The sequence below is a fragment of the Papilio polytes genome, unplaced genomic scaffold (assembly GCF_000836215.1).
Source record: "Papilio polytes unplaced genomic scaffold, Ppol_1.0 DF824269.1, whole genome shotgun sequence".
NCBI lineage: Eukaryota > Metazoa > Arthropoda > Insecta > Lepidoptera > Papilionidae > Papilio > Papilio polytes.
Window position 1 is genome coordinate 1568249 of NW_013524935.1, and position 23304 is coordinate 1591552.

At 36.2% G+C, this 23304-nt stretch overlaps 4 protein-coding genes across 4 annotated transcripts; 2 read left to right on the forward strand and 2 right to left on the reverse strand.

Moving 5' to 3' along the window:
• Window positions 1-52: 52 nt before the first annotated feature.
• Window positions 53-1351, reverse strand: LOC106106632. Its single transcript, XM_013287249.1, has 4 exons — window positions 1204-1351; window positions 817-896; window positions 637-744; window positions 53-561 (listed from the first exon to the last, which is right to left on the reverse strand). Exons 1-4 carry the CDS (start codon window positions 1279-1281, stop codon window positions 456-458), a joined length of 372 nt encoding a protein of 123 aa, XP_013142703.1. The 5' UTR covers window positions 1282-1351; the 3' UTR covers window positions 53-455.
• A 115-nt stretch (window positions 1352-1466) lies between these two features.
• Window positions 1467-2409, forward strand: LOC106106641 (NADH dehydrogenase [ubiquinone] 1 alpha subcomplex subunit 7-like). Its single transcript, XM_013287262.1, has 4 exons — window positions 1467-1628; window positions 1712-1800; window positions 1949-2047; window positions 2289-2409. Exons 1-4 carry the CDS (start codon window positions 1557-1559, stop codon window positions 2365-2367), a joined length of 339 nt encoding a protein of 112 aa, XP_013142716.1. The 5' UTR covers window positions 1467-1556; the 3' UTR covers window positions 2368-2409.
• A 1258-nt stretch (window positions 2410-3667) lies between these two features.
• On the reverse strand, window positions 3668-20335 carry LOC106108742 (protein lin-49). The gene is given in 24 exon segments (XM_013290005.1): window positions 3668-4176; window positions 4472-4569; window positions 5144-5243; window positions 5757-5852; window positions 5947-6051; window positions 6509-6644; window positions 7433-7522; window positions 8290-8397; window positions 8889-9015; window positions 9278-9357; window positions 9641-9909; window positions 10644-10807; window positions 11730-11803; window positions 11806-11888; window positions 13252-13348; window positions 13864-14083; window positions 15617-15703; window positions 15964-16072; window positions 16941-17079; window positions 17970-18071; window positions 18184-18277; window positions 18784-18927; window positions 19370-19609; window positions 19686-20335. Coding segments are annotated over 24 exon segments (3552 nt in total). The 5' UTR covers window positions 20142-20335; the 3' UTR covers window positions 3668-3842.
• A 267-nt stretch (window positions 20336-20602) lies between these two features.
• Window positions 20603-22246, forward strand: LOC106108730. Its single transcript, XM_013289994.1, has 3 exons — window positions 20603-21005; window positions 21102-21335; window positions 21598-22246. The coding sequence occupies exons 1-3, from the start codon at window positions 20710-20712 to the stop codon at window positions 21752-21754; spliced, it is 687 nt and encodes a 228-aa protein (XP_013145448.1). The 5' UTR covers window positions 20603-20709; the 3' UTR covers window positions 21755-22246.
• Window positions 22247-23304: the final 1058 nt, after the last annotated feature.

Below are 23304 nucleotides of genomic sequence, written 5' to 3' on the forward strand. Positions count from 1 at the left end.
TGCATAATATTATGATTGTTGGCCTAATTTTTCTTATGTGCAATAAAAAGTATTTACGATTTAAAATTTATTGACCTTTACAATTTATTACATTAAATACATCAAATTTTATTTCGAAAGACATTATTTATCCATACAAATGAATGGAACACATAAAACCACGCAGTACAATTGAACTATGAACATTCTTCAAGGTAAAGTATTTTGATCTTTTTCTTTTTGCTGTTCTGTAGTGTACAACCAACTAAGGATTTTTAAAATCCTGCCGCGGGCGGTTCAATTGGCTTACTATTATTTTCTAATGTGTGGTCAGTTTATTTCATATTTTTCCGCATTTCTATTCTAGTTTGTAGCCCGTTTAAACGAAGCCATATTATACGTTATTTTTTTATGTTTTGCATGGTTCTCACACAATTATTTATTTTCATTAAATTTGACAATTTTATTTGTATTTGTTAGTTTTTATGAATTTCTCCAAACAACGCTATACCAAGCAATATAGTTGAATTATTTTTCGGATTCATTTTAGTTTTCTGTTCCCATTTATTTACTATATCTTGTCTGAAATGAAAATAACGAGAAAATATATCTTTAAACATGTAGGAATTTACAAGAGTTGAATAAAAAAAATCTTACCTTAAAAGTTCACGACGATCCACAGCTTGTGGATTACCAGCTAGTACAGATTCACAAGTGGGGGATGTTGGTACACAAAAATTATTTATTACGCTTTTCTTAAATTTCCTGTAAATAAATTATATTAAAATTTGCATCGGATTTCTTAAAAACTAACATACAATTCGCAAACACTAATACCTGTTCGATAAACGTTGAAGATTGGGCAGGGGAACCGTTTCTGAGGAATCTTCAGTACTTATGAACGCAAGAGGCTTAACCTGATTAAAAATTACAATAAGATTTTAGTTTTACTAAATTAGGTCGAAGAACGCTATAATCAATCAATTTCTTCACTTTACTGCACATTATATTTCGACTGCTCAAATGAAGGGTGTAAGAACATTTGAACTTTCAGATAAAGTCTATCGAAAGATAGCTGAAAAGCTATTTGGGTTGTTTAAATGATAGTACGCCAAAAGCTAAAGAGTCTTAACTTGGTACTTATAACTTTTGAAATCGTTGAGACGCTATCATTAAATCTGCTGAAAAGGAATGGAGGACAATGGGTGAATAAATTTACGTTACCTTTGTAATTATTACATTTTCTAACAAATTTTTCTTGTAAAACTTGTACAAATTAAGAGATTTTAGTATAAAAGCCATTGGTAAATTTTAATTTAAAAAATCGAAATAACTAAATGTCGTTGTCAAACATTTTAAAATAAAAAATATGATGACTATTCTGATATTTAGCCTTAACACCTTTTTAGATAATTTTAGTTTAACAAATGATTTACTGCGTAGAAAGAAACAGAGATACAATTTAAACTGTCAAAGTCATATGTCAATGTCGCTGTCATAACAGCTGATAATGTCATAGTTAACCAGAAAAGAAATCGTGTTTATCGGATTATTACTGTGAGAATATTGCAATAACCATGCCTAAACCAAAAGTGGAATTCCGCGATGTTTCAACTAGCATACAAATCATCAGAAACTTCCTTTTAGGCGTACGTTTTGTGTTAATTTAAATGTTACGTAATTTATGATTGTCTTGTTGTTAGTATTTAATATTTGTTTTCTTTTATTTTAGAGAAACTTTAAGATAGCTTTGCGGTTCCAGCCGTTGATGGCACCCAGAACACAACCACAACCAGAACTTCCTGATGGAGTTACACACAAGTAAATTGTTAAATACTGTTTTGTTTAACGACACATAAAACCATTTAAAATTAGATCATTACAATGGTAATGGTAATGGTAAAAAATAAAATTAGCGGTTTAACAATTTATATTTCCGAAGAATATTTTAAAAGAAACAATTTTACAGACATGCTCACAACTATTACTATACACGCGATGGCAGAAGAGAAGTGGCGCCACCCCTTGATCTTACACAACAACTGCTGACTGATGGTGCCCAAAAGGGGTAAGTTTTACACTTAATCACATTAAGCATTACAATGTTTGTATTCATATTGTGTTACGATAATTTTCCTTGAGGCTGTTCTCAAATAAGACACTTATATTTGTTACAAAGTAGCATACTTCATTTATCAAAATTCTTAAAACTCTTGTAAAGTGTTATTTAAGACAATGATTGTCATAGAAATTCAAATATCTTATTAAATGTCTTCAGATTTATCTTACTTTGTTTTTGTTTATTTCAGAGAACCTAAAACTGCTTCAGTAAAAGTCCCAAGACCTGGAAATGTTCATCTTTGGGATCAGCACTATTATAATAATTAATGTAAATCTATGCTGTTAAATATAGATTCAATTAAATAGTCTGAATTGGTTGTTTTTTTACACCCTGTTACCTATAATATTATTTACCAGAAACTTTATTTCAATCAGGTAGGTAAAAAAGGCAATAAAACACATTCAGTACAAAATGATGTTTTTAATCAATTAAAACAAAGATTTTATAATAATAGCAATAAATTACTTTATACATGACAATTGAAAACGAAATATCTTATATTTTAGAAAAAATGAGATTTTTATATATCAAACATAAAAACTTTTTTTAAACAAAATTAGCTTTATTGGCTAAAATACTACAAAAAGAGTTAGGATACAGAATTTACTTCTTATAAGACATATCTGATTAAAATTTAGCATTAAAATACTATGACCAATGTCTAAATTTACTTATATCGTAATTTTCTGAATAAATACAATAAACTACGAAATTATTGAAATATACTATGCTTGTATGTTTTATTAAATGTTACATATTGTTTGTAGTAATTAATTAGTTCTAATAATTGAATTACACAAAAAAAATGATCTTTCGGAGGATACTGTCGGTGTAAATAAATGTAAATCTAAAAGATGTAGTTATTTTCATTAAATGGATTAAATTGTAATATCAGGTGGGATTCTTAAGTACTTACTATTTATGAAAAAACCTTATTTATAAAGCTATAAAAATCTATGTTACTTTTATATTAAGGCAAAAATCTAACAATCATACTAGCTTTGCTAGAATACACAAATAAAATCCTATTTTATTCCATTGAGTTCCTAATGGTAAATGATTTTTTAAAGTAGTTCTTGCGTTCCCTTTATTAATTTTTTAGTTTATACAGAACCCGGTGTACCTCCTCACTCATAACTAACATTCTTGTAACATGCAATTCATCCCTCCTCATAACGTGCTAACCTTTTACTCCTTACCTTCTCTACCACTGGGGACTACTCTCAGACTTCCTCTAATATTCTCATTTCGTATCTTACCTATTTATCTATACTATTATAATAAAGCGTAAACACACACTTCTTTGTTGCAGATGTCAGCAATAACAGGATATTTTTTTTTATAAAAAGCGCTACACTTGCGTCACACTTTAGGCTACATATTTTAACGCCATTATACTTAGGGGGTAAATATTTTGGATAAAAACCTTAATGTTGGAAAGAGGCCATAAGTTGCTGCCAACATCAAGGAAGCAAGGTTCATTATGTCATGTTATATTGACATTTGTAATTGATAATGTAAACAATAAAACAATTTTTTCATAATTTCATGCGGATAAAGCCACATGGGAACAGCTAGTATTATTATAATGGTAGAATAATATAAAAAACCAAAGCCTAAAATCCTCTAAATTATTTTAGTCGCTCGAATCTGTACTTCCCACTGGTGTTCTAATCCTCATCGTTGAGAAATTACCAAAACTGAATCCTTTTCGTCTCCGGGATCGATATCTGAACCTTTGTCATTTATCTTCACCGTCAACTTGCTTCCGGAACTGCATTGCATCACCATACGCCTTTTTAACCGCTTTCCTTTCAGTCGGTTTCCTTGATTCAACTAACTTAGCTTGATCTAAGCTTTTATCCACTCCGAGGACTTCAAGTTTATTCGGAGGAAGCCATTGCCAAGTTCTTTTCACATCAAAGAAGAGTACTAAATATAGAACTGGTTCGTGAGAGTGGTTTTTCTTTAGGTTTAATACGTCCTGTGGAGGGACCGGCAAGGGTACACCGTTGTAAATGAACCCTTTCGGTATTTTAGGGTCTATTATTAATGCTGGATACCAAGGGTAGCCTCTGTAAAGATATATGTAGATAAATTTTGTCATATGTGGGCCCGATTTTCGATCATAAGTAAAAAATAGGGATGTGCGAATATTGCAAACTTATAGAATCGTTTTGAATCGAAAAATAAGATTCGATTTTACTCGAATATTTTTCGAATTACGGTGATTTTCTTTATTAATCTCGAAATAAATCGAAAAATCATTCTCCGTTATGATTCGAAATTCGGAATAAGAGATTTAAACGATATTGGCACACCCCTATCGAAACAATATGAAATAAAAACACAAATTTGAAGATATTTTACCTGCATTTAGCCCACACAAGTTGTAATGGCTCTAAATGTGTGGTCGATGGCGTTGCTTTGACTGGAGTCTTCGACGTGGACGACCTCGTGCCTCGACCCTAAGTTAAATAGTCTTTTAGTACAGTTTTATGGATTCCTTAAAGGCTAAATGTCATTGATAAATGGTCAAGTCCTTTAATTAAGTCCTTCTGTTATACAGATATTATTTTATTAAACCCAGCTTTCGCCCGCGTCTCCGTCCGCGTGGAATTTAAAATAAACAACAGCGAGTATGCCTATCATTTATATCTTTGCTAAATTTCATAGATATTCGTTTAGCGGTAAAGCTACAAACTCTACCTTTCACATTTATAATACAGTAGAACCTCGATAAGTTAAAGTCCAAGGGAAGTTCAAAATATTTTAAGTTATAGAGGTTTTAAGTTATCAAGGGTCTATGTAGAGGTTTTTGGCTCTGATGGGAAGGGAACATATTATTTTCTGAAGTTATAGTGGTTTTATGTTACCGAGGTTTGAGGTTATAAACATCGATAACTCAAATCGATAAATTTATGACGCAAAAGAGTCTAGTTTAATTAAATATTCAAGAAAATGATTAAGATCACTTAAAATTGACGCATATAAGTATATATAAACGGGAGTTGTAAGTTCCCGTGCCGCAGTGTGAGTTACCTTGTGCGCGGTGTGTGGGGCGGGGCGCGCGCGCGGGGTCCTGCGCCGCTCGCCGCCGCTGCCCTCTAGCGCAGACTCCAGGGTTTCGTTGTAACTGGACCTAGAAACATATTACATTTATTTATCCTGCCAATAATATACAATCTACATATTTTTGCACGTGAACATCATTATATTTCTAATCAAACTTTTTATCACCTTCTATAGGCATTTCAATATGTTTTTAATTTTCTATTTTTACATGATTTGTTGAATTGAAATAAATTATTAGATGTACATATACACGCATAAGTGTATGCAAGTGTAAGTGTACAAATATAATTAACTGTATGCAAATGCAAGTGTAATTGTATTCAAGTGCATGCAAGTGTAAGTGTATACAAGTATAAGTGTACAAATATAATTAACTGTATGTAAATGCAAGTGTAATTGTATTCAAGTGCATGCAAGTGTAAGTGTACAAATATAATTAAGTGTATGCAAATGCAAGTGTAATTGTATTCAAGTGCATGCAAGTGTAAGTGTACAAATATAATTGAATGTATGCAAGTGCAAGTGTAATTGTATTCAAGTGCATGCAAGTGTAAGTGTATACAAGTGTAAGTATAGAGACCCATCGCTAGAGGAGTATGAGCAGGAGCGGTCGTCGTCGTCGTAGTGCGTGCAGGAGGAGCAGGACTGCGACCACGCGCTGCTGCTGCTAGAAGACCTGCAATTATATCAATATTTATCATACTAATATTAAATTCCACGCGGACGAAGTCGCGGGGGAAAACTAGTTTATATATAAATATGTATTATACCTGGAGAGCGCTAGATCGCTGTCGGAGCCGACCTCGCCGGGCGGGCCGCGGTACTGCAGGAAGGAGGCGGGCACCGGCGTGCCCACGCCCTCCTCCCCCACGGACCTGCACAATCACGTCGTTAAGGAGGTTACTTATGTTTTTAAATAGATTAGAGTAAAAGTAAACGATATGAGAAGGAAAATATGTTAAATTTAATAGAATTGTAAGGAAAATAACGAGGTTCTCAATTTCCAAGGGTCACCCCTAGATACATTTTAATTAATACAATTACAATCGGGTATAAACGGTACAAATAAAGTACAATCGGGGAATCTGGCGATGTTTCTAAAAAGCTACAGAAGGTTTCGTATGTACTGAAACGTCGATATAATAAATAGGAATCAACTTTTAATTTGTTATCTGTAAGAGGCAGACTTGTTACAAGGAACATGGCATTTATTCTATAAGTGGAACACTGTGGATTTCCGTGTATTATAGAAATATTTAAGATACAAGTGTAATAATATTAAAAATATGTGTAAGTTACTAAGGAACACTTAGAATGATATAATTTCCTTACCTAAACAAATCGGAGGTTTTATCCTTGTCATGTTTGCGCGGTCTGCCGCGGCCCTTCTTGCGCGGACTGCTCTCGCTGCGGCCCAGGCTCGCAGACATGCTCGCGGACATGCTCGCAGACATGCTCGGCAGGGACGCTGGAATTTAATACAATTCATCATCATCATCATCTCAATATACGTCCCCACTGAGGGCCTCAAAGTCTACACTAAGTAAGAGTGACTAGGCAATAGTCAATAACTGGCCCAATACGATATGTGTGAAGTCAACCAACTATGAGTTGGTTGACTTCACACATATCTTTGAATGTTGTTCACGATATGTCCATCACGATGTTTTCCTTCGCCGCATTAACGTCGGGTAAAGTATGTACCTATGAAAATTCGAAAATCACATTGGTACAGCGGGATTCGAACACAAGACCTGTAGTTTACAAGTCAAGTGCTCAAACCACTAGGCCACCGATGCTACAATACAACTATGGCGAGCAAAATACAAATGGGTACGAAATGAAGAATTTCTATTTGATTATTGGTAGTCACGGAAATCCGAGGAGTTCCACTTCGAGAAAAACTAACTTATTCATTGCAGCGATACAAAGTCTGTCTCTTTCTACAAATAACTAAACAGTTATCAGTGAGTGCAAACGGAAGTATAATAATAAAAAAGAAACTAGCCATGTATCCAAGCCATAGCCATTAACCGGATTTTTTTCGCACATATACTTTTATTGTATTGTACTTTGTATTGATTTTTGTTCAACATCTTGTTTTAAAATGTTCAAACGATTGTAGCTTTTAAGTTGTACCACCGCCAATTTCCCCGACTGTACATGTGTTGTTTTTGTATATTCGCATATTTAAAAATAACAATTATTATAATAGCATTAGTAGTTAGTAAAAGATGTTGTTTTTTAATAACTCACCATCAGAACCGAAACTCTTTGGCGCTGCGATAGTAGATGGGGTCAACATTAAGGTCGGCTTTCTTAGACCACTGCCCAACATACCCAGACCTGAAATAGACAAACATAATATACACTAGCTTTGTTCCGCGACTCCGTCCGCGTGAAATAAAAAAAACAAAAGTAGCCTATGTGTTCTTCCAGACTATCCTCTACATATACTCCGAATTTTATTGAGATGCGTCCAGCAGATTAGGTTACAAAATGTAACAAACATCCATCCATCCATCCTAACGCATTTATAATATTAGTAAGAAGTATTATTACAAAAATTCTTTAAATTATGGGAAGGGGAAGTAAATATGCATAAGTAGTAAAAACAAAAGAATAAAAGGGGAAAAAAGGTACTTCCCTTACCCTGTTAACAGGTAAACGCATATAGAAAATTTTAATGCAGAACCAGTCAGGGTAGGGCGTGGTTATGGTGTGACCGCCTTGGGCGATAGACAAGAAGGGGCGTAATAATGTCACATTATTCTATTACCCCCCCCCCCACCCCAATGTGTAATAAAAAGGGGGCAATGTAATGACATTAATAGCTTTAAAACCGGAACTGTGCAGACTGCAGCGAATTTTTCGCCATTGTAGCGTATTCAGGTAGCCACTTGGCTTTGTTATGTTTTATTTTAAGCGCCAATAGCATAAGGGTTTGGGTGACGTACTATCGATCTTGTGGTCGAGGGTTCGATCCATTCGACTATTGTGAACCATATTCTAGCACAAGGCTAGAGCTTAGTTGGAATGGTTAAAGGAAATATTAGCAAATTATCAAGAATCTACAAATAAAACATAGCAAAATCGGTTTTATTAATACTTACTGGGGCTTGGTTCAGATTGTTTGACAGGAGATTTGTCCGGAGTGACAAGTTTACGTTCCGAGCTCTTTCTGGCGATAATTGGCGTCTCGGAGTCCGATGTCGGAGTTTCTGTAATGGAATTAAAAATTATTCGATTCGGCTCGAAATTAGGTAAGCAGAGAAACGTTAAACGTATGGCGGACAGTATATTTCACTTTTTTTTCAGTTATTTAGTCAAGTGACCCTCAGAAATGAACAATACAGCGGAAGAGGGGAGAGAGAGAGAGAGAGAGAGAGAGAGAGAGAGAGAGAGAGGGAGGGAGGGAGGGAGAGAAGAGTAATATTACAACATTTTTAGTTTTTTCACGATAAAAATGTTGAATTTGGCCGGGAAAGCATCATTCTAGGTGTTGCCAGATGATAATCTCGACTATGTCTACAAGGATTACCGTCTATAATTTTCATTAATTTAAACTTTTTTTTTTCTAAACAAGAAAACTAGACATGTTAGTTTTCACAAATGGTGGGTTATTAAATTCTTTGGATGAGAGGGCTGTCCATGTCGACTATGATCACTATAAACGTATTTTAATGATTGTTTAAATAATGTAAATAAGTACCATGTCCGTGCCTGTGCGGGGGCTGGGCGAGGCGGCCGCGCCCCCTGCGCCCGCGGCCACGCCCCCGCCCGCGCCCCCGCCACCAGTTCCGGTTCACCTTGCTGCCCGGCGCCGGCGACACCTCGCGCTGCACACATATATGTCGGCGTGAGCTACCACGATATCAGAATTACTACTACTCGACATGTGGGCGGCCATGGGTAAAGTCAGATGCTAGGAATACATTCACAATACTCCTCAGTCAGGATATCATCGATCTACCAAGGTTATATCGTTAAATGTTCTCGCAACGATCCCTATTTTCAGAATGATCTAAGTTCTCACGGAAGTTGCTTGGCGGCGCTCGCGTTCTAATGTGGGACAGGCCCTAAGTTTATATTATATAATACCGTGTTATCTTCAGACAGCCTCCGAGTAGACATGCGTCGTTCACTTCTAGCCACAGACACGGCGCGCTCGCTTCTCGTATCTGAGACATATTATAATAAATTATACAATAATCAATCTGTTTAACGTTAATTTTACGTGTCTTAGTAATACTTTACTTGATTTATTTTAGATTTATTAAAAACGTTCAAAAGGAAAACATAAAATACTGGTATTACAAAAACGTTACTATTCAAATTGATTCTGCATTAGAACAGCTAATGATTTTACATCTCATTCTCGCTATTAAGAAACATATGTAAACGTGTATGAGAGAGAAAGAAAGAGAGAGAAAGAGAGGGAGAAAGAGACATGAGACATGATACCTGCAGTATGTTCACTCTCACTACTAGATCTCTTGGCCCTGCTGCGTGCGCGAGCGCTGCGCTGCGCCGCTGCGGTGGAGGCGGGGACGGGGGCAATATCCGGGGCGGAAGCGGCGCGGGGCGGGGGCGGGGGAGTGTCCCGGGGCGTGGCCTCATCCGGGTCGGCGGCGGGGCCCTTCCCCGCGACCTCCGCCAGCCCCGCCTCGCGAACATCGCGTCGCGCCTCGCGGAATATGGGGGCGCATTGCTCCCGCATCTTTATACCAGCCCTGGATACCAATAGTACATATCTTACTAATATTATAAACTAGATTTCGCTCGCGACTCCGCCCGCGTAGAATTTGAAAAGACCAAAATAAGTAGCCTATGTGTTCGTCCAGACTACCCTTTACATTCAAGCCAAATTTCATCGAGATCCGTTTAGCAGTTTAGGCTACAAACGCTAACAAACATCCATCCATGCAACCATCCATCTAGACTTTCGCATTTAGAATATTGGTAAGATGTGAATGGATGGATATTTGTTGTTAAGTCAAGATCTGAACTGTTGATTTGGGTGAAATTTGGCATAGATGTAGAGGATACTATAAAAGATCACATAGGCTCCATCCTTTTTTTTCCATCCGGACGGAACCACACAACTTTTTTTATATCATAAGGTGGCAAACGAGCAAGCGGCCATCTGAATCCGTCAAAATGGCGAAGTGACCGCTGCCTGCCCTTAATCGACGGAGAAGACGCACATAAGAGGATATTTCCCCTTCCTATGCGTCTCCTCCAATGTCAAATCCACGTTCCCTTTCCATCCTTTTCGTAAAAGAAAAAGGGTGGGAAGGAAAAGGGACTAAGTTGGGCCTCCGGTACCACACTCATCAGACTGTACGCGGAATTGCTTCCACTTCACGTTTGTCTTGTGTTGTGATATTGCACCGGGCGAGCCGACCCATTCGTGCAAAGATGTTAAAGCTAAGTAAACAATAACAGCTAAAAAACGTATCCATACTTATAGAAGACGGTGTCCTTGTTGTTGTAGACGAGGCAGTTGTCGATCATGAGGTTGAAGTCTGCCTCCAGGTCGTCGATGTCGGCGTACAGGCCGCGCTCCAGCTTCTTGCCCATCGTGCTCAGGTCCATCGGCTGCTTCACCACCGAGCTGTAGTCCGGCACCTGACACATTCATTCACTATTACTACACTAGCTTTTGTCCGCGACTTTGGACATATTAACAAGTTACAGTGTTCACCTTGTGGTGACGACGACAAAGACAGATTAAGAATCTATACTATTATAATAAAGCGTAAACACACACTTCTTTGTTGCCTACGATGTCAGCTATTACAGCATATTTTTGAATAATCTTTTTTTTAATAAAAAGACCTACACTTACGTCACGCTTTAGGCTATATATTTTCACGCCATTTAACTTAAAGGGTAAATATTTTGGATAAGCACCGAAATGTGAGAAAGAGACCATAAGTTGCTGCCAACATCAAGGAAGCGAGATTGCCAAAGTTTGTCATGTCATGTTATTTTGATATTTGCTTTTGATGATTTGTCAAATGTAAACAATAAACTATTTTTTTATAACTTCATGCGGATGAAGCCGCATGGGAACAGCTAGTTATTACTACACTAGCACATATGTATGAACCCTTGTTCCTATTTTTACTCGAATGCCTCAGAAGGATTGGTAGACAAAATGACTTGTTGACAAAAAAATGTTATAGTGGTTATGCCAATACATAGATTACTTATTTAAGTTAGAGAAGTTGCGTGTTTAAAGTTGTAGAGGTTTTGTGCTCTGATGACTTAAAAACCTCTATTACTTCAGGAACTGATGGGAAGGGAACATGTTATCCCTTCCCATCAGTTTCTGAAGTTATAGAGGTTTTTAAGTTACCGAGGTTTAAGTTATCGAGGTTCTACTGTAGTTTACATTTATTGACCTTGGATAAACTAACGTAGATGGCAGCGCGGTCGGGCGAAGGACAGCGGGGCTTAGGTAGTTTAAAATATAAATTCGGGAGTTTCAGAGGAAACTGTGCCTGCTAGTGGCAGCACGGATACATTAAATAAAGTGTAAGTAGACCTCGTTGAGGTCGACGGGGTCTGTGAAGACGTCGCTGGTGTCCTGCTGGCGCAGCAGGCGCAGCAGCTTGTGCAGCGCGGGTGCAGCACGCAGCGCTCCCACACGCGCGTGTGCTCCGCCTTCAGCCGCTCGCGCTTGCGCACCAGCTCGCACAGCAGTCTGCACACACACACACATATATACGTCGCAGGAAGCTATAAGCTTTTATCATATAACATAAGGTGGCAAACGAGCAAGCGGCTAGCTGAATCCGCCAAATCTGTTCCCATCCTCTCCCTATAAGAAAAGGGTGGTAAAGAGAAAGGGAATTAAATTAGGCCTCCGGCACCACAGTCATCAGACGAAACGCGGAATTGCTTCCATTTCATGCCTGTCTTCTGTGGGGTCGTGGTAACACCGGGCGCGCCGGCCTATTCGTGCTGAAATGTTAAAGCGGGCACTACCACTGTCAAAACTGCTACTGCGTCTGCATAACACAACGTTATTGCCTAACGTTTTAATTATGTTAAATAAAATATTGTTTAATTCCTTTTATCGAAAGTAGAAGCTCGATATCATTTGTAATTCGTTCTTTTTAGAACGATAAGTACGTCAACTTGCATACAACCAATAAGAACAGAACAAGCGCCCCGATTGGCTCTTAATATCTCGAGCGTGGTCATTACGGGGGTAGTAACATTTTGTGGTGCGTGTTGGCAAAGTGGTGAGTCGATTTAGGAAAGTAGTGTATAAGTAAGAACGGTGCCACGAACCCGCTGCTCTTTCGGTGTTGTTGTTTTGCGATATGATAAGTGTAGATTCCGAAATATATCGTGTTAATCCGTGTCTCTGATGTTTTTATGCTCACACTTCACCTATATGACGCCCACGAAACCAAGACAGGTATCAAAGATGTCGGGGAGGAAGACCGAACTCCGATATATAAAATTGGAGTGTCTGTTTGTAATATCAAAAGAAAAATTCCAAATTTCGGGAAGATAATGAATTTGCGTTGCCGATAACGAAAATCGCATTTAATTTTTTTTTTCTGGTCCGCAAGCCGCTTTTGTTTCGTGTAGTCTCCGAAACGATTGGGCCGATTTCGACCGGACTTTCACTTAAGGGTAGCTGACATAGGCATATTATAGGCTGCTTTTTATTTTATTATTGCATGGGCAAAGTCGCGGACAACTAGTTTAAAAAAAACTAGTTTTATAATAAAAATTTAGAATTAAATAAGCTAAATTCTAAATCATAAAGAGTCGGCAAAATAGATAATTTTTCGGACTCGTGTAATTGTAATGACCACAATTCACTTACGATTTTATAAAAAATTCAAAATTCAATATCTTTTATGAAAATTTTTTGTCCAATCTCGCCTACTCGAAAAATGTAAAATAGATGTTAAAAGTAATTCAAATAGTAATTTACATTATCTGACCCTCCCCAAGCCTTTATTATTGGCTAGTGACGTCCATAACACAAAATGTAGTAAAATTAGGAAATTATGTTTTAAAAATATACATTAAAAGAAAGTTTTTACCTAGCTCTCTCTAAATCCTGCCGTATTCGTTGCCAGTACTTAAGTTGGTTGCACAGTTCTCGTACATTGACTGTGCCGTCCTGGATGCCGCGGGTTCCTAAAATAAATACTTTATTAACATATCTTTTTAAATTAAAAAACATTTTTTAAATCACTTCACATTACAAACCTTTCGTATATAATATTAACTAGCTGTTCGTGACTTGGTCCGCGTGGAATTAAAAAGTATTAGAAAAATATATGTTACTTAGATAACATATCTTAGTGGTGAAAGAATTTAAAATCGTCTTTGTAATTTTTATAAATTTCAATAAATACAAATATACAAATTCTCTTTATAATATTAGTATAGATATAACATATTTCACAATAGTAAAGACCGGAACATTATTTATACGAATTCTGTACTCGAGACAAATAAAAAAAACGGGGGATGATTAGGGGGTCCCGCCCCCCTCCATCCAAAAATAGACATAGAAACTTTAACCCATTCACAACGTAAAATCATAGGCAAAACAGATAAAATATCGAGAAAACAAAAAAAAGACAATATCAATGTTAGTGACTCTAAGAGAGAAATTGACAAAGAAAATAGAATTAAACTATAAGTACCATGATTAGTAGCCAAGCTCTGCAGCCGCCTGAGCAACGGCACTCCGTTCCTGGCGTGTCTCTTCAGAGTCCAGTAAGCCAGCAGGCGCTTCATGAGGCTGGCGCGCGCCGCCGCCGGGCCCCGCAGCAGCGCGGCCACGTCCGCCACGCGCTCCGCACGCAGCGTCGGCACCAGCACCACCGGCGCCCAGCTGCGCGCGCGCGCCAGCACGCGCCGCGCCTGCACACACCGCACTCGCTTTACTGCTTGTTGGCGACGCAATTGCTATGCCTACTCGCTGTTACACGTGCCGCCCTTGAATGCACCTCGCGGCACGTGTAACCTCGGATGACCGCGGCCGCCCTGTCGTCGCGTCCTTTGATGTTTCTTTGGCAGCGCGCGGCGAAGGACGCGGTGTCTTTGATTTAACAACAACTAATAAAATCATGGCACGAGGCAGCAGTTATTGAGGTCGCGGCGAAATATAAATAGACAGTATTTGACTTATTTGAGGTCCAGTATCTTGGCAGCAATAAAGGCGTCAGTATCTCCGAGAAGAAGTTTTTATTTTATCCTACAGTCCACTACTGCTCCTATCACTATCTATACTATTATAATAAAGCGTAAACACACACTTTGTTGCCTAAGATGCTATTACACCATATTTTTGAAAAATACTTTTATTCATAAAAAGCCCTACACTTACGTCACGCTTTAGTCTACATATTTTCACGACATTAAACTTAGGGGGTAAATATTTCTGATAAAAACCCCAATGTGGGAAAGAGAACATAAGTTGCTGCCAACATCAAGAAAGCAAGATTGCTAAGGTTTGTCATGTCATGTAATTTTGACATTTGCTATTAATAATTTGACAAATGTAAACATAATAACATTTTCATATTTCCATGCGGATGAAGCCGCACGGGAACAACTAGTTACTGATACGAAGAGAGCCACTATTAGTAGTGCCTGGACGAGTAGTGTCTCCACGTGTAATGCTTGTACTATTAGTGCCCAAACTATTAAATGAGTGTTGTGTCTCTACGATTAGTGCAACTATGATTATTACCTTTTACATTTAGTGGAGCAGTGCCCGTATGATTAGTGTCTACAATTTATGCCCCTTACGATCAGTGGCTCTACGTTTAATGCTCGTACTATTAGTGCCCAAACTATTAAATTACGTACGATTAGTCACTACTAGTAGTATCTCTTACGATTAGTGTCTCTACGATTAGTGCCACTATGATTATCACCTATTACATTTAGTGGAGCAGTGCTCGTATGATTAGTGTCTCTACGAGTAGTGTCTCTTGTAATTAGTGGCTCTACGAATAGTGCCTATTAATATTAGCGACGATACGATTATTGCCACTTGCGATTAGTGGCTCTACGAATAGTGCCTAATTATATTAGTGACAATACAATTATTGCCTCTTGCGATTAGTAGCTTTTCACGATTAGTGGCTTTACAATCAGTGCCGGTATGATTAGTGTCTTTTACGATTAGTGGCTCTACAATTAGTGTCCGTACAAATATACACACTACGAGTAGTGTTCCTAAGATTAGTGACTTTACGAATAGGAACACTATGAGTAGTGCCTTCACGATTATAGTCACTACGAGTAGCAACTCTTACTGTAAGTGGCCCTGCGAGTAGTGCCCCTTACGATTAGTGGCTCTAGGATTACTGCCCATACGATTAGTGTCAGAATGAATTTTTCGTGTAAAAAATGATACTGAATTTTTTAATTGCCTTAGCTGCGAACCTGTTTAATTTTATCCCTTCCTTTCTGTCTAATGGCAGACAGATCTGTCGACTTTGAATCACCTTCAGAATCTTGGGCACGTCTTTCCTGCAAACAGACAAAGGATAAAGAATTCATTCATTTAATCTTACTAATATTATGAATGCGAAAGTTTTGATGAATTGATATTTGTTAGTATCTGTAGCTTGTTTAGGCTATTTGGAAGTTTTGCTGAATGGATCTCGTTGAAATTTGACATAGAGGATGATAGTAGTAGTATTGGAAGTACTTTTTTTTTATAGCCAGCGGACGGATTAGCGAGCGTAAGCTAGTATAATGGTTTAAATGACAATAGATGCAGTTCTTACCTGCAGAATGTGCTGCGGCGTGTGCGCGTCGCAGTACGCCATCTTGGCGACCTGCACGGGCTGGCTGGGGTCCCGCCCGCTGCCCGCCGCCTCCATCTTCATGTACAACCTACGCAACAAATTACATGCATTATCCCACTAATATAACAGTTTGGATCGATCGATAGAAAAAAAAGAACTTCTAGAAAAACACTACTACTGTTTTTGTAACTCCGCGCAGACGAAGTCGCGGGTCACAGCTCGTGTTACATTGAGTAGTGTACACTGTTACACCGATGTAATAGTAACATACGTAAATGTAACATACGCAATTCACAATATTGAAAAAACGTAGTAATTAACAAGTATATTCACGTATTCAAATCAAACATCAAATTCAAATATCTCGTCGGCTTGGAAGTTCCCAAGAGTTCCTGCGCTGGTAACAATCTCTATCGTGACACATGTAAAACAAGGGGAGATCCGGTAAAGACTGACATGGAATGTAAAATTACGTATGAAATTGTTGTAACGTGTAACATCAGTTTAACGTGCATCATAAGTGTGTAGTGTAACTGTGATGTCCACACAGGTTGTGTGAGCAACCGTCATTAATAAACGAGCTGTCAACTGAAATAAGTGTTTGATTGTATTTCATATATAACATATGTATTTCTCAGTATCATTATTGTAACGTGTAACATATGTGTATTATGTAGCATCAATGTTACAGGTAAAATCATTGTAACATGTAACACTACTGTAACTTGTAACAGCAATGTAACATGTAAAATTGCTGTAACATGAAATATCCGAGTAACGTGTAAGATCAGTGTAACAGGTAACATCAATGTAACTTGTAACATTACTGTAACGTACATTATAAACCGTAACATGTAACATTAATATACCGTGTAACATCAGTGTAACGTGTAACATCAATGTAACATGTAACATTAATATATTGTGTAACACCAGTGTAACGTGTAACGTCTCACCCAGCCTGCTGCGCGCAGGTGACGTGGAAGGCGGAGTAGCAGTTGCTCTTGTGGCACTGTATGCAGGCGCCGGCGCCGCGCTGCTTGCACACCATGCACTGCAACTTCCACCGCGCCGCGGGGATCATCTCTATTGAATCTGTAATCAATTGATTAATAACTAAATTAACTACAAACAATTATCTTACTAATATTATAAATGCGAAAGTTTAGAAGAATGGACGTTTGTTAGAGTTTGTAGATTAAACGGCTGAACCAATCCCGATAAAATTTGACACAGATGTAGAAGGTAGTATGGAAAAACACAAAGGCTACACTTTTGGTTTTTTAATCCCACGCGGAGGGAGTCGCGGGCGAAAGCTAGTAAACATATCAATTAGTTTCTAGATTTTAAAAATATCTTAGCGAGGAGCACAGGAAGCAACCACGAGCAGCCAAATACATTTGTTAGCTTTTTAACTATATTGATAATAATACAGAATACGTATTCTTGAAGGTTATTTAGTCTGTACGATAAATCAATACCCTTGGTCATAGTTTGAAATAACGATATGAGCGTGGTAATTGTAATCCAAAACATTACTTGAACATTTATATCATGATTTTAAAATGTAATTCTGCTTGTTATGTTAATAATCGGATGGTAGTCGGATGTCAAAAATAAGAGTGTTGCATCAACTCGACGACACGACAGCCATATTGGTAAGGTTATTAGTGTTCAGATTGGAGGAGGTTATGAGAGGTAAAGAAGACTATATTTTATTAAAGCATAATATGGCTGTGACGCCCACACATTGATATGACCTATACTAGTTCACCATTTATCTATACTTATATTATACAGAAGAAAGATTTGTATTTTTTGCATTTTTCTGTTGTCTGTACTCAAAAAAGAATGGGCCAATTTTATAAATATTTTTACCAATAAATAGGTACATATCTCTGAGTAACAAAAGTCTATATATGTTACTTTTAAAAAAATTCCTAGTGGACTTAGTCGCAAGTATCACTAAAACTTTGATTGCTTACCGATTGGTTCTAAAAACACGGTATTAGCAAATCGCACTTCAGGTATCCAAAGAGCGCATACAACATGCGCCCACGTGCCTTGATCTGTTTGTTTGAATGCACCTGAAAAAAAAAAGTTAATTAAAAAAAACTCAATCAACAATACATTTACTTGTTTAATTAAGTTGGTGACTAAAAAATCTTACATCTAAATATTAATACATTTAATATTCACCTCCAGTATTGGGACATAATACACAGTTAACTAGCCGGGATGGAGACTGCAGACATCTTCTGCACAACCACTGCCCCTCCGGTATGTATGGTACCTGTAAATATAAATAAAATAATAATTACCTCAATAAACATCTATAGTGAAACACAATTGAATCTACAACCATAGAAAACTTAAAGTCACGAACAGAATACATTTAAATATGTGTGTTAAATGATAAGACCACTTTTAAACTCCATGAACGGCACAGTTTAGCCATTCCGGTATTACATAGTAACTAATCTATCCATCTTTCACATTTATAATCTTAGACTATCCGTTATTTGATGTCCATCGAATATTCAAAATCGTTCTAGAAGCTGCCAGAATATTTGACAGACATCAATTTTGTTACTCATCAATGTTACTAATATTATAAATGCGAAAGTTTAAATGGATGTAAGTTTGTAGCCTGAACGGCTAAATGTATTTTGATACCATTTCACACAGATGTCGAAGATAGTCTAGAAGAACAGTTAAGCTACTTAATTTTGTTTTTTTTTTTAAATTCCACTTGCATGGAGTTGTAGGTGAAAGCTAGTAGAATAATACAAATTTTACCCCATAGCAATCTTGATGTACAGCAAGGTTACACATATCACAGAACAGTATAACATTAGTGTTCTGACACTCCCCATCCATACAGATGCAGCACACCGCATCCTCATCCACTGTGGCTGCGGTCTGCTGGCCGCTTTGTGTAGCCTGATGATTTAAGAAAAAATAAGCTAATATAATAAATAACAAAATAAGCTAATATAACAAAAATGTAATTCTTTTAGTATGCAAACACGGAAATGAACTAAATGCTTCTAATAGACGATTCTTTAGCACTACATAATTATGGCTGTCCAATTTTTCTCTAGAACAAATACAAGTTTCATATTAAATGTCAGTTCATGCCAGTTTTTATTAACTTTGGCAGCAGAGTCAGGCAAGTCTGATCTGCTATGTCATAACTGCAGTCGAGTTTCAGATAAATTTGTACTGCAGTATCATTCAGGTGTTTTCAAACTGACACATCTATCAGCACTTAACATTACTGTTATGTTAAAAATTTACAACCAAATTAAGAGTCCCAGTTTAACATTTTTATTATTTTTATTTGTCAATACAAGGTCTAAATTTTGGCCTGAAGTAAACGTACCTGAAAGTAAGATTCCTTTTCAAGTCTATCCATAAGCAGTTCTAATGTATCAACAGAAACCGGTGGGAGTCCTTGTTTAGCTCTGCTCTTGTTGATAAGAGCCAGCCAAGCTGTATCCTCTTCATCCACATCATATTCCACTTCTCCATCCAATTCTTCAGCCGATTTCTCAATGAAGCGAATGTATGCATTTGGTCTGGGTTGAGCATCACATACTCTCTCATTGTAATCTGGTATTAACTGCAATTGACACATAAAACCTTTTTTGTTGACTGCAAAATGATTTAATATGCAAATAAATTAATAAAAAAATTACCCGAAAAGTAGCTTCAGGTAGTTTAACTTGAGGTTCAGGAGGTGGTTCTACGACTGGAAGTGGCTTTTCTAGCTCCGCATTCTTCTTTTCCCATTCCTCTAATGATATAATTGGCAAAGGTTGATCAATCGGTATACGACTTATTTTCCCGTCAATTTCAAACTGTACTACTTTCTGAGCTTCAGCAAAAGTTAAAGCCTCTTTTGGTGGGCTCTGAAGAGCAATATCTCCAGTTGGAACCGCAGCTCGGGTCCTACCTTTCTTCCGACATATATTACGAACTACGGTGGGAGTTGCCGGTGTGGGATTATCATGGTCGTAATTAACAAGGTGGTATTGCAATCCGCATAGACTTTTATAAACTTTATCACACTTTTCAAGTGGACATTGGTAGGGCGGTGGCCTGTTTTGCCGCAACTTCTTACAAAATTCCAAAACATCGAAATCCAATCCCATTTTATTGATTTAGCAATCCATTTCCGAGACCAATGGACTATAATTTTTCTATCACATTTACTGTAGTCCAAATTACACCTTCCCAAAAGTTTTAGAGAAAACGCAATTTGATAAAAGTGAAAGGTTGGCGAAATAATCAATGTTGTTTTTTATGCACAGAATTTTATAAAATATTTTGATTGACAGTTGTCGCCAAAGATAAAATAAAACGGTTTTCGAAACAAAGTGGCAAGCCCATCAAAGAGTGCTCTTGCAGTTTTTGCAAAAAAATTTAATAAATGTTATTTAATTTCATAGTAAATATTATCTAACAAATCGTCATCTTTTTTAACAAATAAGTTAGACTGAATAAATACTTTCAATACCTTACGTTCCGACTGAAATATGTTATTTCCAGAAAATTCGCGTTGATTCTAATGACATTCAGTATCTGGGACTTTTACTTTTCTGTATTCCATATTTGAAGTGTCAATTGGTGTCATTGTTATTTTGTAATTTGTTATTGTTTGAGAATTTTTAGAGTTTTAGTGACTGATTATTAAAATCTGTTCATCAACTTGTGGATACAATGGATATATACCGATATCCCCCGTATCAATACGGACAATCAGATGAACTATCTAAACAAATGTTTGCCCAGCAAGCCCTGTCTTCCGGCCTTCCTTTTGATCGTCCAGGGACCAGCCAAGAGCCGCATTCCATGCCGATACCATCTGGTGCTCCATGGAATATACAAGGCGTTTCTTGGGGTTTATCTTCGCCTCCTCAATTAGTTCAGTTCACTGGACAACCGTCAATAGATTCTAAGCCTTCACACACAATTTTGCACTCTAAAAGAAAAAGTTTGGATGTCGAACCTGTCATGTAAGTAATCTTGTATTGTTATAATTGACAACATTGTGTTAGAGTGATAAATAATTTTAATATTTGAGCTATAAAAATAATTCTCTTCTATTTTAGTCCAGCAAAACAGTTAATAACAGAAGAGAAAATGGCAGCACATTTGAATGGTCTTCACATATCTTCAGACTACACAGCCCATTCTCTGGCAGCACCATCAGATGAAAATATGGATCTTGGCATGGATACTGCAATGTCTCTCAGTGAAAAACTGAAAGGTCACAAAATAGTTCTTTCCGAAGAGCTTAAAAAATTACAAGAAGAACCTTTGTTACCCGCTACTCTAATAGAAAGGTATTTAATAATTTTGCCCATTTTATATTGATTTTATACATTTACCCATCTATATCTATACTTCTATACTAATATAGTAAAAGAGAACCAATTTCAAAAATTGTTGCACACAAATTTTTAATTCCATGTGGATGAAGTCACACAACAGCTTTTATGGAAATAAATAAAAAAAAAGATTATTCTAATTTTTTTATTTGACATTCTGTCAACTTGTTACTGGCATACTGTTAGTTTACTTTTAAATCTCCTGTTCTTTTTACAGACTAGAAAAGCCACATATGTCACTAGTTGTGTGGAAACCTCGGGATAATATTTTGGAGAAGATAAAAGAAGTAGAGGAGAAACCGCATGAAGAAGAGAAGAAAAGACCAGGTGTGCTTGTTACTGATATATCCCCTATGGAAATGGAGATGTCATGAAATGTTTGTGAATAGTAAGGCAATGTTCACATTGAATATTAACTACTGACAGATAATTGAATACCCAATTCAGTGAGTATTATGTTTTTTGGTGACTGGCTTCTTAATGGTGAGTTTTATATATGTACATATGTTCACATTTGATATACTTTGGAATACCAGACATAATAATATTATTTTATATATAAACAATTGAAATTCATGGTTAAGTTTAGCATTTACTGTAAAATAAGAGTTATGACTCATTTCTTTGTATAAAAAGACAATATACAACATTAGCATTATCAAAGAAACCCATACTTTTTTGTATGGCTTAACTAAGTATTTGAAAACAAAAGCTATGTTGGGAAAGAATTAAGAAAAATGTTTAGTGATACTGTTTTATAAAGGTCTAGCTGTTGCATATGACTTTGTCTGTATGAAATAAAAAATAATAAAAATCACATATGTTACTCAGTTACAAAATATTTTTATTGGGGAAAGAATCTTTGAAATCTGCCGAGTAGTTTTTGAGTGATTTAATTATATACAAAAAAAAAAAAATACAGATAAATTGAGTACATCTTTCTTTTGGGAAGTTGGTCAAAAATACAAATATTTCTTTATAATAGTAAAATTGTGATTAATATATTGAATGTGAACATTGTCTGTTTATCATAGTTTAATTAGTTCTTAAGTATTTTTTTAATTGTGACCCTTTAACAAAAATACTGTAGTTTTAGAATATATTACATAGTTTTCTAAGTTGGATTGTACCTTGATAGTTTAGTGTTGTTTATAAGATAAATAATTCTAATTGATTAAGTAAACTCTCATAACTAAACATGTGAAATGTTTTTGTTTATACTGTAATCGGTTTTGGCACTGTATTTAAAAAATAAATAAATTGTGCAGACAGTATGCAGTTGCATTCACTTTGATGTCAAAATTATCAATTTTATGATAGGATTTTTTTTTAGTGTATATTAAAAAAGTATGTATATTCTTAAAAAAAGGGAATTTTAAAATAAATTTAATTAATGTAAGGATGTAAAGTAATGAATATTAAATATGAACAATATTTACAAAATTTTGAAATGTTACAAGTGCTTAAGAAATCTTAGGTCTTTAATATAAATTTTTGCCAAATTATCTTGAATAATCTGAAGTAGATTTTGTACCAAATTGTATTGTTTGATATGATGTCGGTTTTAAAATCAATATGCTGTCAAAAACCTTTTAAAAACTGTTTCCTTAACATGTTTTTTATTTTGATATGTAACATAAGTAAATAAGTATTTTAATCTTATTTATAAATTGGTATCACTGCATTAAATATTTTGTACTGCATCTTGTGTTTTTTATTTATTATTTATAGTATATTATTATTTTTTTTTTGTTTTATTAGTTTAACGCTGAACAGATCTAGTTGAAAAGCACAGATGTAAAATATAGTCTGGAAGTAAACATGGACTACTTAATACATTTTTTGGTTCCACATATTCATGTGAAAATTACAAAATTATCAGGAGTCACGGGAAATAGTGTAATGTACAGTAAATGTAATACCC

What these genes read in the sequence shown, in the direction of transcription:
- LOC106106632 (XM_013287249.1), bottom strand. Translation starts at nt 1,281, where the DNA reads ATGGCTTTTATACTAAAATCTCTTAATTTGTACAAGTTTTACAAGAAA. An exon ending in AAAATGTAATAATTACAAAG is followed by an intron (nt 897 to 1,203) that starts GTAACGTAAATT and finishes ATTTTTAATCAG; the next exon opens with GTTAAGCCTCTTGCGTTCAT. An exon ending in GATCGTCGTGAACTTTTAAG is followed by an intron (nt 562 to 636) that starts GTAAGATTTTTT and finishes TTTTCATTTCAG; the next exon opens with ACAAGATATAGTAAATAAAT.
- LOC106106641 (XM_013287262.1), top strand. Translation starts at nt 1,557, where the DNA reads ATGCCTAAACCAAAAGTGGAATTCCGCGATGTTTCAACTAGCATACAA. An exon ending in CCTGATGGAGTTACACACAA is followed by an intron (nt 1,801 to 1,948) that starts GTAAATTGTTAA and finishes ACAATTTTACAG; the next exon opens with ACATGCTCACAACTATTACT. An exon ending in ACTGATGGTGCCCAAAAGGG is followed by an intron (nt 2,048 to 2,288) that starts GTAAGTTTTACA and finishes TGTTTATTTCAG; the next exon opens with AGAACCTAAAACTGCTTCAG.
- LOC106108730 (XM_013289994.1), top strand. Translation starts at nt 20,710, where the DNA reads ATGGATATATACCGATATCCCCCGTATCAATACGGACAATCAGATGAA. An exon ending in TTGGATGTCGAACCTGTCAT is followed by an intron (nt 21,006 to 21,101) that starts GTAAGTAATCTT and finishes CTTCTATTTTAG; the next exon opens with TCCAGCAAAACAGTTAATAA. An exon ending in CCCGCTACTCTAATAGAAAG is followed by an intron (nt 21,336 to 21,597) that starts GTATTTAATAAT and finishes TTCTTTTTACAG; the next exon opens with ACTAGAAAAGCCACATATGT.